The following is a 16692-nucleotide window of genomic DNA, read 5'->3' on the forward strand; positions in this document are numbered from 1 at the left end:
CAGTGATATAAAGAAGTTACAGCTAAATGGAAAATGTCTCACAGCTATTTTCTCTGCAGAAAATGAATAAAGGAATTGATGAAGTTGGTTTCATCTTGTACCCATAGACAACCAGAAATGTCATTTCATGACCTTCATGAAGTTGGTTGTGGCTTGTGTACCAACATCTGGTGCAGAGCATTGGGTAATAGATAAATTCAGCAAAGAACTTGCTGAGAGCCTCCAAACCAAGTCAACATATACCTTGACATTTAGTGACTTCAGGGCAAAGAAGAAGGGCAAAAGTGGGGAATGGCAAAAATATATTGGAAAATATGGTTTGAAATTAAGAAATGAAAGAGGCCAAAGGATCATAGATAACTCGGAAAGCTCCATCTGTAGATGTGAATACATACATATGTATTCTGTATATACTGGATGCTTTCTTTTTTTTTTAATTTTTTTAAATTTTCGCATTAGTGATGTTGTAAGGAAGAATTAGAACCAATAGGAGGAACCACCAGAGAGAGGAAACAAAACAAAACAGAAGGAAAAAAAGTAGCAAATAGTATGCTTCGATCTGCATTCAAGCTCCATAGTTCTTTCTTTGGATGTGGATTGGGTGCTTTCTTTAACAAGAGAATTGGAGCCATTTCCTACTTGATACAGTTTTCAAAAGAATTTCAAATTATGCACAATCATGTAGAAAATTGTTCCTAATCACTACTAAGAAAATGCAAATTAAAATGATTCTGAGGTTTTATCTCAAACCCAGCAAATTAGCAAAGATGTCAAAAGACAAATAGTCAATATTGGAGGAGCTGTGGGAAGAAAACATACTAATACACTGTTGGAGTTGTGAATTGGCCCAACATTCTGGAAAATAGTTAGAATTATGTGAGAAAAATCACTAAATTATTCATACTCTTTATCCCAGAACTCCTTGTTGTTATTGTTCAGTCATTTTTAGTCATGTCCAACTCTTCATGACCGCTTTTGGGGTTTTCTTGGCAAATATACTGGAGTAGTTTGCCATTTCCTTCTCCAGCTCATTTTACAAATGAGGAAACTGAAGCAAACAGCTTACCCAGGGTCACATAGCTAGTAAGTGTCTGAGGCTAGATTTGAACTCAGATCTTACTGACTCCAGGTCTGGCTCTTTATCTACCACACCACTTAGCTGCCCCGGAACTCCTACTACTTGACAGAAAAGGTAGCCTTATATACATATCAAAATGTTCAGAACAGCACTTTTGTGGTAGGAAAAAAACTGGAAGTAAGGTAAGTGCTCGTGAACTGGAAAGTGACTGAACAAGCTGTAGTATATTAAATACAATGAAATATTGTTTTGCTGTAAAACTGAATTCAGAATAACATGGGACTCATACAAACTGATACAGAATGAAGTTAGCAGAATCAAAAGAACAATACATATGATGACTGCAATAATGTAAATGAAAAGAAAAACTAAGCCAAATGCTGAGTAATTATTATGACCAATCTTGGCTTCCTGAAACATAGTGAGGGAAGTACCTCCTTCCTTTTAATAGAGAAGTGGAGGACTACAGGTACACAACATTTTAATACACTGGTGGGTATAATTCATGTGTCTTAACTTAAATGTTGGTTTTACTTAACTGTTTTTTAATTTATTTCCTGAAAGCTCATTTTGTATGTTATATCCAGAAATAACTGATAATGGAACAAAATTAAAATTAATATTTTTAAGTTGAAAGGTGCTACAGACCTGGAGAATTTGAACACACACACACACACACACACCCCATCCAAAACCCTGAAATTGATATCTTAACAGACAAGAAATGACTAGTGACTTTTATGAAGGCCATTTCAGAATCAGTCTGGAGTCAGATCACTGATTAAAACAAAGGTCAAAATTAACAGATTGGAAAAACGTAAAAAAATGAGTTATAACTACATAGCTCCAAACCTGTTTTGGCAATCTGTTGCCTCTGAAAAATAAGAAAAGGATAAAAGTAAAACCACTGTTTTTCATTATGACTATTACTTAGATGTTTAACCAATATAACAAATTTACTTTCAGCCAACAAATACTGGATCACCTTTCCATTCAGAGACATGGCAACCCAGTGTAACACCAGAATACTAGCTCATTTGCAAACTATTAGAGAGAAAGATAATGGGGGGGTGAGGGGACAGGAGAACTACTATTTTATAAAACAAAAAACAAATAATGAAGAGGATAATAAGCCTTCAGAAAACTTGGCTTGAGACTCAACTAAACCAGATCATTCCAAGAGCATTTGCAGATAAAGCTGGAAAGAAGACAACAAATAAATGTGAGATGGAACCAATCATCCAGAATTTCAATAGTGATGTATCCTCTTAATCTGGGAGAGTACAACCATAATATTTGGATGCCACCACTTTGGTACCTCTTAATTACTAAGGTGGTCGAGGTAATAAAAATAGCACTGAAGAAAATGAGGAATTAAAAATGGCACCATAGAAATAGAAAATTAAATTAAGAATTGTGACTGGACCTGATCAAATAACATATAGAACAAATCTATTCTGGAGGCAATGCAATTTTAAAGGTACTCAGGGATTTTTTCTTAATAATACCTAAGGAGAAAATTTCAAAAGAATGGAAAAGATCATAGACAATCCATTTTTTGAAAATAGTGACTAAGAAGACATTGCTAATTGCTGACTCACATACCTACTTTCTCATCTGAGATCTGTATAAGAATGGTCCATTTATGCATCAAGGTTATCCTTGATGGAAAATATGAAAAGGGATGGAATAGGCATGCTGTAGCAGATGATTTTTCTTAGTAGATCACATCGTCAGTTATACAAACGATTTGGGTATAGACAATATAAAACCCCACTTTATAGATATATGTGTATGTATATTTTTTTTTTGCAAAAAATATTTGACTCAGTAGGAAAAAATGTACCCTTAAAGACTTTCCCACAAGGTGCTGTCCCATGCATGTGTTAAGATCATTCAAGATTCCTTGATAGCTGTAACTACAAAGAGAATTTTTATTCAGTTATCCTCTGTCAGTATCAAGTGACTGTCAAAATAGACCTGTTCTCCACAAAGGTGTTCACCAGTGCCAAGAAAGATGTCCTGTTCGAAGCCCAAATGGAAGAGGGAATCCCTGGTAGACAGTGAAGTGGTCCATATGTTCCTGTTTACAGGTGGCTTTGTGTAGATTTCACAGAACCAATTCTACAGGGCCTCCTCCATGGGATCCAGGGTCACCCTAAAGAAATTTTCCTTCCCATACAGAATAAACGTGTATTGCCCAGATTTATGGAGTTAGATGAGCAACTCTTTGCATTAAATAGGTGCTGTCAGATGGACAATAAACTGGGCTTAGAATTGAATAGGAGAATGCAAGTAGAATGTAAGCCGATTGAGGGCAGGGACTGTTTTACATTTTATCTGTGTATCCCCATTGCCAACCAGCACTGTGCCTTAAATGTAGTAAGCACTTAATAAATTCATGTTGAATAAATGAGGAAATGCTAGATCCTGTTTGGGAAATTGCACAGTGCAATTTGCAGAGCACACTGCTCCCTGCTACTAAAGCACATGTTTTAAACATTATTATCCCAGTGATGATATATGGTAACAAATCAGGGAATAATGCCACAATGTCAATAATCAAAGTTATGCTTCACTTAAAAGACAACATAAAGCCATATGATTGGTGTTAATACCTGTAGCATATTACTTACAAGTAAGTAGAGTCAAAGATGAGAGGAATACGTATGACTAAAAAGAACATAGAGTTGTTATGTATGAAGGGCATCAAATAGTCTGAATGTTGTATTAGTGACTATAAAATATTAAAAGACAGCACTGGGTGGATCTTTTATGGAGGATTTATGAGACAACACAGACAAGAGTTGCACAGGATAAGAAGGCATAGATGACTTGTAATCTATATCGAGATCCACAGATGAGCTCTTGGAGCCATCAAAATAAACATGTTAGGATAAGCATCATGGCATAATGGAAGGAGTGAGTGCTGGGGAGACTGTCAGGAAGACCTGAGTTCAGATTCTATCTCTGACATTTACTTGTTGAATAACCATAGGCAAGTCACTTAATCTTTCTGATCCTAATTTTTGCTATCTCCAAAATGAGAATGATAACAATATACCTAATTCAAAGTTGTTATGAGATCCAAATGAGGTGATAGTGTCTGCAAAACACTTAGCTGACATGTATATAGAACTTAAAATTTTTGTTAATAATCATGAGAATATTAACCTGCAGCCAAAATGATAAAAATATTTCACTTTAGAAGTGCTAAGTTTCAGGTATTGGGACATCCAGATGGAGATAACTAGAAAGCATTTGATGATATAGGACCTAAACTCAGGGCACACTGAATGTATACATTTGGGAGTCATGTGCTTCAAGGTCATAATTTAAGCCACAGGAGTAGATGAGATTGCCTTTGGAGAAAACTTAGATAACAGGGCTGAGGACAGAGTTTTGAAGGATGTCTATACTTAATAGGCAAGAGGAAACCAGTGACAGAAACCAAGAAGGAATAATCAGAGGAAAGAAGAAATCTAGGAGGGCACAGTGTCACGAATTCCAAGGAAGAAAAGAGTATTAAGAAAGATTCAAAAAAATAAAAGGCTCAATACTCTCATACTCCAGAAAGGTTAAGGAGTACGAGAGTGGAGAAGAGACTATTGGATTTGGTAATCAAAGAGATTATTGGTGACTTTCAAGATAACAGTTTCAGCTGAGTGATGTGGACAGAAGCCAGATTACTTGGGATTAAGAAAAGAATAGTGATAGCTGTCTACATCTCCTACTTGAAACTTGCCTTTTGGAGATAAAGGCTTTATTTTTGCTGTACTGGTACAGCAAAGGTCACTGTCTTCTCATCACTGTATAATCAAGCATGTTATATCCAGCAACATATCCATAGTTTGGGAACTGACGCTAATAATCTCTATTTTTATGTTTTGTTTTACTCCTACAATCTTTTCCAACTCTAAGAGATATGATTCTATAATTCCCAGACCAAAACTAACTGCTTGATTATTCATAGAAGTAGAGCTCATGAATGGAATGAAGAAAGAACTAAATCTATACCAAGTGTGATAAAAGTTAAACAATGATCATTTGATCAGTCCAAGTTGAAATCAATCTATATGCCAAAGTTCAGCATACTTTAATGTTCCATATCTAGATGTTATGTACCCAACTGGTAGAATGCTAAATAATTTACTCTCCCAGAACACTTAAAAAAGTTAATGTTTCAGTTTACAAACTAATTTAACTTGATAAGCATCTTTTTGTCTAATGAAATTTTTTATACTAAATCAAGTAGCAATATTTTCTTTGGTTTTCCTAAATTACCTGTAGAGGAGACTGTGGCAACCCTTTTATTGCAACCTGTTCCTAGCACTTTTTAGGAAATTTGTCATAAATATGAGAGGTAGTATAGTATAGTAGAGAACTAGGCTTGAAGCCAGGGAGATCTGAATTTTAGTCTTTCTGATGTCAAATACTGACTTGCGACCCTTAGTAAGTCATTTAACCTCTCAGTGTTGTAGGCAACTCTTAAGACTAAGTTGCAGAAAAGATATTGACCCGAATTGGTAAAGGGAGTTTCCTCACTTGGGGGTTCTTTATTCCAATGTTTTTAAACATCTAACTCATTTAAATAGACAGACCCTATTTTCTTTTTTTAAAAAATTTTTTTATTAATTTATTTTGAGTTATCAACAATCACTTCCATAAAACTTTTTTTTTTTTTGCTAAGCAATGGGGTTAAGTGACTTGCCCAGGGTCACACAGCTAGTAAGTGTTGTGTGTCTGATGCCGGATTTGAACTCAGGTCCTCCTGAATCCAGGGCCGGTGCTCTATACACTGCGCCACCTAGCTGCCCCACACTTTCATAAACTTTTGAGTTTTAAATTTTTCTCTCCCTCCCTCCCCCCCTAAGATGGCGGGGCATGCAATCTGATGTAGGCTATGTATGTGTATACATTCCTATTAAACATATTTTCACATTAGTCATGTTGTAAGGAAGAATTAGAACCAATAGGAGGAACCACAAGAAAGAGAAAACAAAACAGAAGGGAAAAAAAAGCAAATAGTATGCTTCCATGTGCATTCAAACTCCATAGTTCTTTCTTTGGATGTGGATAGTATTTTCCATCATCAGACTTTTGGAGATGTCTCAGATCCTTGCATTGCTGAGAAGGGCTAAGTCTATCAAAGTCATCACACGATGTGGCTGTTACTGTGTGCAATGTTCTCCTGGTTCTGCTCATCATTTCTTATGGTATAATAGTATTCTATTACATTCATATACCACAATTTGTTTAGCCATTCACCAATTGATAGGCATCCCTTCAATTTCCAATTCTTTGCTACCACAAAAAGAGCTGCTATAAATATTTTTGTACATGTGGGTCCTTTTCCCATTTTTATGATCTCTTTGGGATACAGCCCTAGAAGCACTATTGCTGGGTCAAAGAGTATGTACATTTTTATAGCCCTTTAGGCATAGTTCCACACTGTCTTCCAAAATGATTGGATCATTTCACAACTCTACCAACAATGCATTAGTGTTCCAGTTTTCCCACATCTTCTCCCCACATTTATCATTTTCCTGTTTTGTCATGTTGGCCAATCTGATAGGTGTGATGTGGTACCTCAGAGTTGTTTTGATTTGCATTTCTCTAATCAGTAGTGATTTAGAGCATTTTTTCATATGACTATAGATGACTTTAATTTCTTCATCTGAAAACTGCCTGTTCATATCCTTTGATCATTTATCAATTGGGGAATGACTTGTATTCTTATAAATTTGACTTAGTTCTCTATGTATTTTAGAAATGAGACCCTTATCAGAGACGCTGGTTGTAAAAATTCTTTCTCAGTTTTCTGCTTCCTTCCTAATCTTGGTTGCATTGGCTTTGTGCAAAAACATTTCAATTTGATATAATCAAAATTACCCATTTTGCATTTCATAATGTTCTCTATCTCCTATTTGGTCATGAATTCTTCTGTTCTCCATAAATCTGACAGGTGAACTATTCCTTGTTCTCCCAGTTTGCTTATAGTATCAGCCTTTATATCTAGATGATGAACCCATTTTGACTTTATTTTGGCATATGCTGTACGATTTTGGTCTATACCTAGTTTCTGCCATACTCTTTTCCAGTTTTCCCAGCAGTTTTTGTCAAATAGTGAGTTCTTATCCCAGAAGCTGGAGTCTTTGGGTTCATCAAATAGTAGATTACTATAGTCATTGACTACCGTTTCTTCCACTGATCCACGAACCCTATTTTCAAGACTTTCTAAAAATTCCTTCCAAATGTGTGGTATCATATAGCCTTTGATCAAGTGATACTGACCTCTTGGCTTTTCCACAAAGACACTCCATTTCTCAACTCTAGGCTTTTTCTCTGGCTGTACTTCATGCTTGGAATGCTCTCCCTTTTCACTTCCATATACTAGTCTCCCTGGCTTCAATTAAATTTCAGCTAAAATCTAACATTTTTCAGGAAGCTTTTCCCAACACTTCTTACTTCTCATTCCTTCCCTCTCTTAATTATATCCTATTTATCATATGGGTGCTTATGTGTTTATCAACCCCCACCCCAGCAGACTGTGAGTTTCTTGAAGGCAGGGACTATATTTTGCCTTTTTTTTTATATGAATAGAATTGAGCAGAGTGCCTGACACTTAACACAGTAGTTATTGGACTATTTGTGTCTGACCTGTGGTAAAGCCTTCCAAGCTTGTATTGGTCTGATAAGCCATAGTTGAACACATTGGACCTTGACCCAAACATAGTGATGTCATTTTTGTCCTTTTCAAGAAGGAAGGACACCAAATAGCAAACCAGCCATTAATTATTCCAACTGCTTTGGTAAGCCAATTGGAGTTATGTGAGAAAAATCACTAACCTATTCATACCCTCAGTGCCAGTGTTCCCAATATTAAATGTAGGCACCAAGGAAGTCAGATATATAAAGAAGGCCCCATGAACCATAAAATATTCATAGCACTCTTTCTTTAGAGAAACTATTGGGAACAAAGTGGCTTCTTTTCTATCATTCAAGCTAAAATTGCTTTCTCCAAATTTACTATTGGTTCCTTAAATATTCCTGTCTCCGTTATAGAAACAAACAAACAAACAAACTACACCAAACATGAGGTCTCTACAGTGGGGCAAATAGAAGAGAAACCTCTAAGATAGGTGGAGTTTTAGAGCCATTGTTTTTTCTTCTCCAGGTGCAAGGCTGTGCTACTAAGATAAGGCCATTCCCCTTATTACTGCCTTTGAGGAATTTCTCTGAGTCATGGATACCCCAGAGTACAACCGCTTTGTGGATCCAGAGAAAATGGAAGCTATGATCCCGGATGAAGGACCCAAGGAGATGATAAGCACAGACTTCCAGGAGATAAAACAGTTGGCACGCCAGGGCTACTGGGCCCGAAACTACACTCTTAGGGGGAAGGTTTACCAAAAGCTGATTGAGGACATTCCATGTCGAACAGTCACACCAGATGCCTGTGTGTACAGTGACATTGTAGGAAAGATTGTGGGCAAACACAGCAGCAGTAACCTCCCTCTGCCTGAGTTTGTGGACAATAGTCTGGTCCCAAATTACTGCCTGAATCCACAGGGAGAAGAAGCTGTTCGAAAGATCCTCTTGTGTATTGCTAACCAGTTCCCTGACATTTCCTTTTGCCCAACACTTCCAGCAATTGTCGCCCTACTCCTGCACTATAGCATTGATGAAGCAGAGTGTTTTGAGAAAACTTGTCATATCTTGGCTTGCAATGACCCCAGCAAGAGGTTTATTGACCAGAGCTTTCTCGCTTTTGAGTCTTCTTGTATGACATTTGGGGACCTTGCTAATAAATACTGCCAGGCGGCCCACAGAATGGTGGTAGAATTGTCGGAGGATGTATTACAGGTCTACTGTGACTGGCATCGGTGGCTCTTTGCAGATCTGCCATTCAGTTACTTTGCCCGAGTCTTTGATGTATTTCTGGTTGAAGGGTACAAGGTGCTTTACAGAGTTGCTTTGGCAATTCTTAAGTTCTATTGCAAAGCGAAAGCTGGGCAACCCCTGGACTCAGACAATGTGAAGCAGGACATCCGTGTGTTTATCAGAGACATCGAAAAGGCAGTATCCCCTGAGAAGCTGCTGGACAAATCCTTTGCTATCCGTCTCTTCTCCCGGAAGGAGATCCAGCTCTTGCAGATGGCCAATGAGACAGCTCTGAAGCAGAAAGGCATCACGGTCTATAATAAGAGGTGAGGTAATTGATTTGGTTCTCAGTCCACACCTCAAAACCAAGGGCAGCCTTTCCCATCCTCTCCCTTTTCCTCTAAAATAAGGGTAGGTTGATACTTTGGGGAGTGTGAGACCAATGTCTATGTACTGAACACAGGAAGTTTGTGCTTGTAAGAGGAGGAGGCATGTGTAAAATGATTTTGTGTGTGCATCTGGGTTATGAGTTATCTCAATATCCTTCTCTTAGTGAACCTGAAGACTATTGGGTATACATTCAGTCCCAAGGTCCTTCTAAATAAAAATCATGGGCAGCTAGGTGGTGCAGTGGATAGAGCTCCAGCCTTGGAGTTAGGAGGATCTGAGTTCAAATCTGGCCTCAGACACTTGACACTAACTAGCTGTGTGACCCTGGACAAGTCACTTAACCCCAATTGCCTCAAAAAAAAAAAGGTAAAAATAAAAATCATTAGAGTTTATCATTTTTATAAAAGTGATGACCCAAAGGTCATATATCCCATCTGTGAGAGAATGGTGAGGGTGGGGCAAAAGGAGACTGTGGACAACCTTTGGTCTATCTCATCTCTCTGGGAACTTGAAGTTAATCTGGGTTTGAGAGATTGGATTAGTTTCTAGGGAAAGTCCGAGGTACCTTCAGTCATTATTGAGACCGTGAATTGCCTTTTAGGCTAGTCAGAAGCTACTACATCTGCTAGAGTGCATTAGTGGCCTTCAAACTCTGGGTCCCATTACTATACTCCCTGTTGTTTCTTAACCAAATCATACTCCTCTCTGCAGAACAGTCCCTTAAAGATACTAGGGGAAAGTCAACATTGCATTGCTTGTAGGTATCCTAGGGTTAAACTCCTAGATTGTCGAGGGCCATCCTTGTCTATGACTAGGTGACTGTGTTCAAGAAGTAATATGTTTACATCTTTCTCTTTAGGCCTATGCAAAGAGCTTACTGTGGATCTAGGGACTTATTGTTAATCTTTTCCTATCTTTCTCATTTTTTATTTAATTCCATGTCCACTGCCTCCTCCTGTTTTTTAGTGTTTCATCTTCTCAAAGGTAGGTTTGAAAACTGAATCTTTCTGCTTCTCTTGTCTGTCTTTTTTCTGCCAGTTTTTGGACCCTGCCTCACTAGTGCTATCTGCCAACTCTGTGTGTGTGTGTGTGTGTGTGTGTGTGTGTGTGTGTCTGTATGTCTGTCTGTGTGTCTGTGTCTATGTCTGTGTCTGCGTCTGTCTGTCTGTCTAAATGTCTGTCTGTCTGTCCTATGCTTGGCTGATTCTCCATACCCTGCTTCACTGGTGCTATCTGCCTTTCTGTGCTTGGCTAACTCTGGGACCTTGCCTTATTGATGCATCTGCCTGTCTGTCTAATCTGTGCTTGCCTGACTCTTGGACCCTGCCTTGCTGGTGTGGGGACTGGTTCATGGGAGATGGGGAAAGCAGCCCAGGGAACCTGTAAATATGGTCCAAAGGGTGAAAACTTCAACACAAACTAGGGTCACCTTGATGCCCCCAGTTCTACTTTGTGTAAAATGAAAACATTCCAGGTTTGTGGGTGAGAGCATATGAAGTAACAGACAAAATGGGCAGGCATGTGGGAAAGAGTGAACCATTCCATAGAATGTGGCTTCTCATCAGGATCTTTGGAAATATCAGAGCACTAAGTTTCCTCTCCTCTGAGGTTATATGTGACCTCAAATTCCTGTCCCCAAAGCACCAAAGAATGTACTATGAAAACAATACAAGCTTTAATGCGGAAAGCATAAATCCAAATGAGAACCTTTGTTTGAAGTGTGGATCCTTATTAATTGGGAAAGGAAAGAGGGGAGCCTATGATTAGTTCCATAAGATTAGGATATCAACAGCCTGGTCATACACTGTACCAGCTCTTTGATCTGTAAGTGACGGGTATCATTACCATAGTTCTCTGTACTAAAGTAGAATGTTAGGAAGTTTTGTGAAACAAAGAAGGTGAACTGATGTGTGAGGTAGAGAGAAGCATTGCTTGTTTTACTTTTTGGAATAGCAAGTTCTTGATGTGGACTGCAGTGCCAACAGTACAAAGGAATAAGTGACTCTGTAGACTGGTTAAATGTATCAGCCCAAAGTCAGATTGTGGCTGGTGTAGGTGAGTGAAAGTGGGGCCCAGACCAAGCTGGACTGAAAACACTCAGCCAAAGATTGAATGGGTGGAGCGGGGCTATATATGTGCCTTTCTTGACAACTTTGAGTTTCAGTGTTCCCTCCCTCTCGGTGAGGTAAACCCAGTATTCTGGGTTGTGAAGGAGAATAAGAGTGGGTATAGTCCCAGAGGTCTCAGGTGAAAGACATAATAGAAGAAGGAGAGGGTCCAGGTCCTGATTGTCTTTCCTTTGGGATTGCATTTGGTCCAGGGACAAGGAATGGAGGCAAACAGATTTAAGACCTTTTGCTAGAAATAAGCTTGAGGGGCTTCCCTACTTCCTAATTAGGCATTTCACCTCTCAGTCCTCTTTTCCTCACCGTTGTTCTCTTGGTCCTTTTTCTGCTTGTGTTGTGCATATCCTAGCCCTAGGTTATTTTACTACCTTCCTACTGAGCCTATTCCTTTTAGAGGATTCACTTTCCAAGCCAGAGAAATTAGCATTCATGGAGATGACTTGTCCTTCCCTGAACTGACGAAGTTGTTGAGGTCACTTGTCTGAATAGTCAGTACTTACCAAAGTTTTGTTGATTCTTGGATGAGTGGAAAAGTAAGGTTCATCTTTTCATTTTTCATATTAAAGCTGTCAGAGCAACAGAGGCGACCTTGGAGAGATTCCTAGAGGGGAAGAATTTCAACTCTGGGAATTCAAGCATGTGGAGGGTTCTTCAGATTGGTTTCCAAGTGGTAACTACAACTGTAGTCTTGAAGGAACAGTCTGTTTTGAAAGAAATGTGAGATGTGTGTGCCTGGGAAGTCTGCTTTGTCCCTGAGCAAAGTGACATGGAGTTTTTTTGCTTGAGTTTGAAGATCTTAATTCAATTCAACAAACATTTGTTACTGCCTTATTATGAGGCAGGCACAATGCAGAGCACTTGAAATACAAAAAACTAAATAGTCCCTGCCTTCAAGGAACTTAATTCTACCAATAGTTTATACTTTTCTGTATTCCCATAGAGCTACCATCTGAACAGGAAGGATAGGTTCTGGCCTCTTGAATATATATGTGACTCAACAGAACAGGTTGCTCTTGCCTTGAGACTTTAAGGAAAAGAAGGACTCTGTCTTCTACGTAGGCTGACTTCTTTCACAAGTAAGGGAATAGTGCCTCCAGTAACTTTAGAATTGATGTTGCCTGTACTGGCTACAACACTGATCACCACTTTTCTCTCCCTCTTTCTTTCCATGCAAACCAGGAATTCCCACAATGGGAGTCCCATTCAAGCCTGGTCCCAATATACCATTCTTTTTCCTAGTTTGGCTGCCTGGGAGGCTTCATGGTATGTGGCCACCTTGGAATTCTAAACTCATCTCCCCTCCCCCAGGCACTTCGTGCACTTGGCTGTTCATGCTGAGAATTTCCAGTCGGAGATTGTCACTGTGAAGGAGATGAGAGACATCTGGTCATGGCTCCCTGAACGGTTTGCTCTCTGCCAGCCTCTGCTGATTTTCTCCACTATGCAGCATGGATATAGCTTGACAAGGTAACCCTATCCAGCCATGATGCCCTGCCCATGTAGGATCCCAGAGCTAAGGATTTGAATGACTCTTCTCTCATTCAGCTCTTCTGTAGACAGCATGGAAAGAGAAATAATGGAGGGAAAGTTGGGGCCCTAGCCTTGACTCCTCCATACTTCCCTGGGTCAATTAAGTGGTAATTAGGGTACTGAAAGGGATGAAGCTCATTTCCTTGCTGCCTGGGGCCCTAATGCCTCACCCAGGCCTTCATACCAGTGGTCATAGAAATCTAAGGAACTTCTTATCCAGGAACAACATGTCCTTCCCTTCTTTGGCTTTAGGCTTTACTGCCCTAGAGTGATTAAGCTCAAATAAATGTTATTCTTGGGTCCCTGTTATATCTTTGTATGGACCAGAAATCTTAGGAGATAAAGGAGAATACATAGATGGGCTTTGCCCTTGAGAAACTTACTGACTAATTGGTAAAAATGAGAAGAACATTCAAACAGCAAGACATAACTGATTCTACCCCGTTTCTTTTGACCAAAAGCCTGAGGGAACTAGATGCTGGATTAAGTATGTTAGCTGCTGGTCTCTGTCGGAGCATTATCAGAAAAGGTTCCTCCAACTCCAGCTACTCCATTTTGCCCCAGGCTGTGGGAGGGGGTTACTGATAACTATCACTACCTGTCTCAGGTCACTGTTAGCTACTGGATGGGAATCTGCCAGGTAGAGAGGGGACTGTAGTGTCAGTGCCATTGCTTGGCCTTTCCAAAGCAGAGATACTGTGACTCTAGTCATAAGTGTTCTAGGAAAGGAGATGCCAACAATCTGCCTTGGCTAACTCATATAGGCAGCATCTGCCAGCCCCAACTCAGACACCAAGCAGCCTGAACCACATTTCTTAGTCCTTTCCAACCACTGCAGAACAGCACGTGCCAGTCCTGGCCTCTAAGAAGATTCCAGCCCGAGGCCTCAGGAAGGGTGGAGGGGAGACATAGTTGGCACCAGTTCAGGCCGCACCTGTTTTCTTTCTTTCCTGCAGTGTAATTTTTTCCCCCCATATATGCTATTTCCTCAAGCAAAGTGTAAGTTTTTCTTAGGCAGGGACCAAGTGTCCTGTTTCTTTTTTGTCCCTTATGGCACCTATTTAGTTTTGTCTACAGTAGGAATGCTGCCCAGGAACCTGACCTGAATTGTATGTGGTTTTGCAAAGCTACTGATCTGCCATGGTGGTTTTCCTCAGCCACTTTGACCTGAAGAGAAAAACTGGACCTTTTTCCTTACCCCATTACCCACCCCCACCCCCACCCTGAGCTCTCAACCAACAGAGATAGCTTGCCTTCTTTATCCCCTTCAGTACATCATGGGTGGCACCATAACTACTGCCACTGACATGTCATCTCTGCCTGCAGGCTTTATTACCACTGTGATGGACATGAGCCAACTCTCCTTCTCCTCAAGACAACAACGAAAGAGGTAAGTAAGGCTGGAGACCTGAGGCTTTGGATACAGTCTTATGGCTGACATTTCTAAACTTAGCTCCTCCTGATCATATTATGGCTCTGACTAATATAAGAGGGGATTGGGAGAAATGGAGGGTGGTGAGCAAAGCATGGAGCCCCTGGGGGGAAAGGATGCCTCTAGAGTGTGCATGAGAGGGGATGTTTCAGACTAGGAACCTGAGTTTAGAAAAAGAATATTTGTGGAAATAGTAACTTAACCAAAGGGACATATTTTAATGTTAGTATTTCAAATGCTTTGACAGGTAGACTGGAGGTAGGGGGTTGTGGAGGTGAGGGGAGGTGTTCTTCGACAGGAATGCCCTAGAAATCACATTCTATCAGTACACTCTGATTAGGGATTTGCTCTGTCTTTGAGGATATTAAACTCAAGGGTTCTGGAGCAGGGAGAAAGATATTCTTGCCTTGTCAGTGTGGGACCTTGACCATTGGGGGTCTGAAGAAAGTTGTCCCTCTAGCACTATATCTTTTATTCTTTGTGTCTAAGTTGGGAGCAGGTACCTGGAGCTTCTACCTCTGTCCTCCTCCATTTTAGAGATCTCTGAGAAATAACCATTTATAGGGACTAACAGGGGATCTAGGCATTTAAACCCTGAGGGGAAATGGGAGCTCAGACCCTTTGGGTAGAGTACTGTACTGACTGGTTCTTTAGCTCCATCCTTTCACCTGGGGAATAACTAGTGTGGGGATCGTTGAGCTTTAATTTTTGGGAGGCTGATGTGAAGGTTGGTGTTTCACATTCTCTTATTCTAGGTTTGTGGTGCTTACCTGTCGACAGATTGGAGGGATCGAAATAAATTTGGAGGCAAGCTGAGCTTCTTTGGGACTGGGGAGTGCTTTGTGTTTAGGGTGAGTAGACCTTGGTATGAAGGAGCAGGACACTGATGAAAAATGAGCATGAAACCCTTAGGGGGGAGTTCAATCTCTTGGGCAGTGCTGATTGGTCACCTATGCCCCACCCCCAAAGAGGTGTGGGCCACGAGGACCCTCAAGGTGAAAATGAACCTGATAATGGGTCATAACTTTGGGGGGGGGTAGTGAGCATTTTAGCCCTTTTGGCTTCCCTTACCCAGTTCCTGGCCCCTTGTTCAGGCTGACTTAGACCTTTACTCTGATACTTTTGTTCCCTCATCTCCACAGCTGAAGCCAAAAGTTCAACGATATGTGTGGGTAGTGATAAAACACCCAGAGCTGGCCAAGAACCAGAATTCAGCCTTAGAACCTACAACTTCAAGTCTCCAGCTCAGCCACCCAACCTCCACAGACCCCCCAAAACGACTCTCACCTTTCTTGGCTGCCCGGCACTTTGGTCTTCCTTCAAAAGCTGAATCTCTGTTCATGGCTGGATCCAATGAATGCATCATCATAGGTGATATGCTACCCTGCCATATTTTCTTCTACCATTCCAACCTTGATTCTCCCATATTTTTCTCTTCCTCCTACTTCTTAACCTTTTCCCTGCTATTCTCTCTCCTTTCCTTCCCCCACCCCAGCCATACAACATGTGTGTACCTCCATATCTCTCTTGAGCATTAGTCTGGGATCATATATTTAGAGCTGGAATAGGCCTCAGAGGTCATCTAATCCAAGCCCATCATTTTGCCAGAAGGAAAGAAACTGAAGCCAAGAGAGATTAAGTGATAGTTGCCCAAGGTCACACAGGCTAAAGTGGGTTCCCTTTCTATCCGTTCCTATACTTTCTTACCCTCCCAAGGTCACTCAGGCTGGATTTCCTTCTAGATTCTTACCACCCCAGAGGTTGATGCTGGTTCCCTTTCTGGGTATGACCAAAGCACTGGGGCTTGAGGGAGAGTCATGGTATTTGGGGGAGTCTCAAGTCTAGGACTGCTCTGCTTTTGGTCTTCCAATAGCCCTCCACCTATGCCAACTGAACACCTCTATCCTCAGCCTTAGCTCAGCTACATTGCAGGGTAAGCCTTGCCCTCTGTCTTGGGGAGTTGGTAGTGGTAGAAACAACACTTTTACATGGTAACAAGAGATAATATAATCTATTGTGCCATAGGCCATAAGTACTGGAAGTTCAGAAGTAGGCAGAAGAATCAGATTTGCTGTGAAAGACATGCTGACTTTTCAGATGCCATTAAAACATTCAAGTGAAGAGGACAGGTTGGCAGTTGGCAATGTGCTGAGGCTTAAGTTGGACTTTATGCACATTACTCCTAAAGTGATGGTAATAGTTCGAAGCCATATGGATAAATTTGCCAAGTAAATATTATAGCCAGCAGTTGT

At 40.4% G+C, this 16692-nt stretch overlaps 1 protein-coding gene across 3 annotated transcripts in view; it reads left to right on the forward strand.

Annotated features, from left to right (window-relative positions):
* TBC1D24 (TBC1 domain family member 24) overlaps positions 1-16692 on the forward strand; it is a 50569-nt gene that overhangs the window by 24524 nt on the left and 9353 nt on the right. For 2 of the 3 annotated variants that reach the window (XR_002328181.2, XM_021006295.2), the window contains exons 3-8: positions 8256-9288; positions 10319-10336; positions 12787-12945; positions 14335-14398; positions 15196-15291; positions 15583-15811. Coding sequence is in view for 2 of the 3 variants with exons in the window: in XM_021006295.2 (XP_020861954.1) it covers positions 8324-9288; positions 10319-10336; positions 12787-12945; positions 14335-14398; positions 15196-15291; positions 15583-15811 (1531 nt within the window). In the remaining variant the exon portion in view is untranslated. The remainder of the gene's footprint in view (positions 1-8255; positions 9289-10318; positions 10337-12786; positions 12946-14334; positions 14399-15195; positions 15292-15582; positions 15812-16692) is intronic. The other variant, XM_021006297.2, reaches the window with a different exon arrangement.

This window comes from Phascolarctos cinereus, unplaced genomic scaffold, assembly GCF_003287225.1.
Source record: "Phascolarctos cinereus isolate Bilbo 61053 unplaced genomic scaffold, phaCin_HiC Scaffold_4;HRSCAF=312, whole genome shotgun sequence".
NCBI lineage: Eukaryota > Metazoa > Chordata > Mammalia > Diprotodontia > Phascolarctidae > Phascolarctos > Phascolarctos cinereus.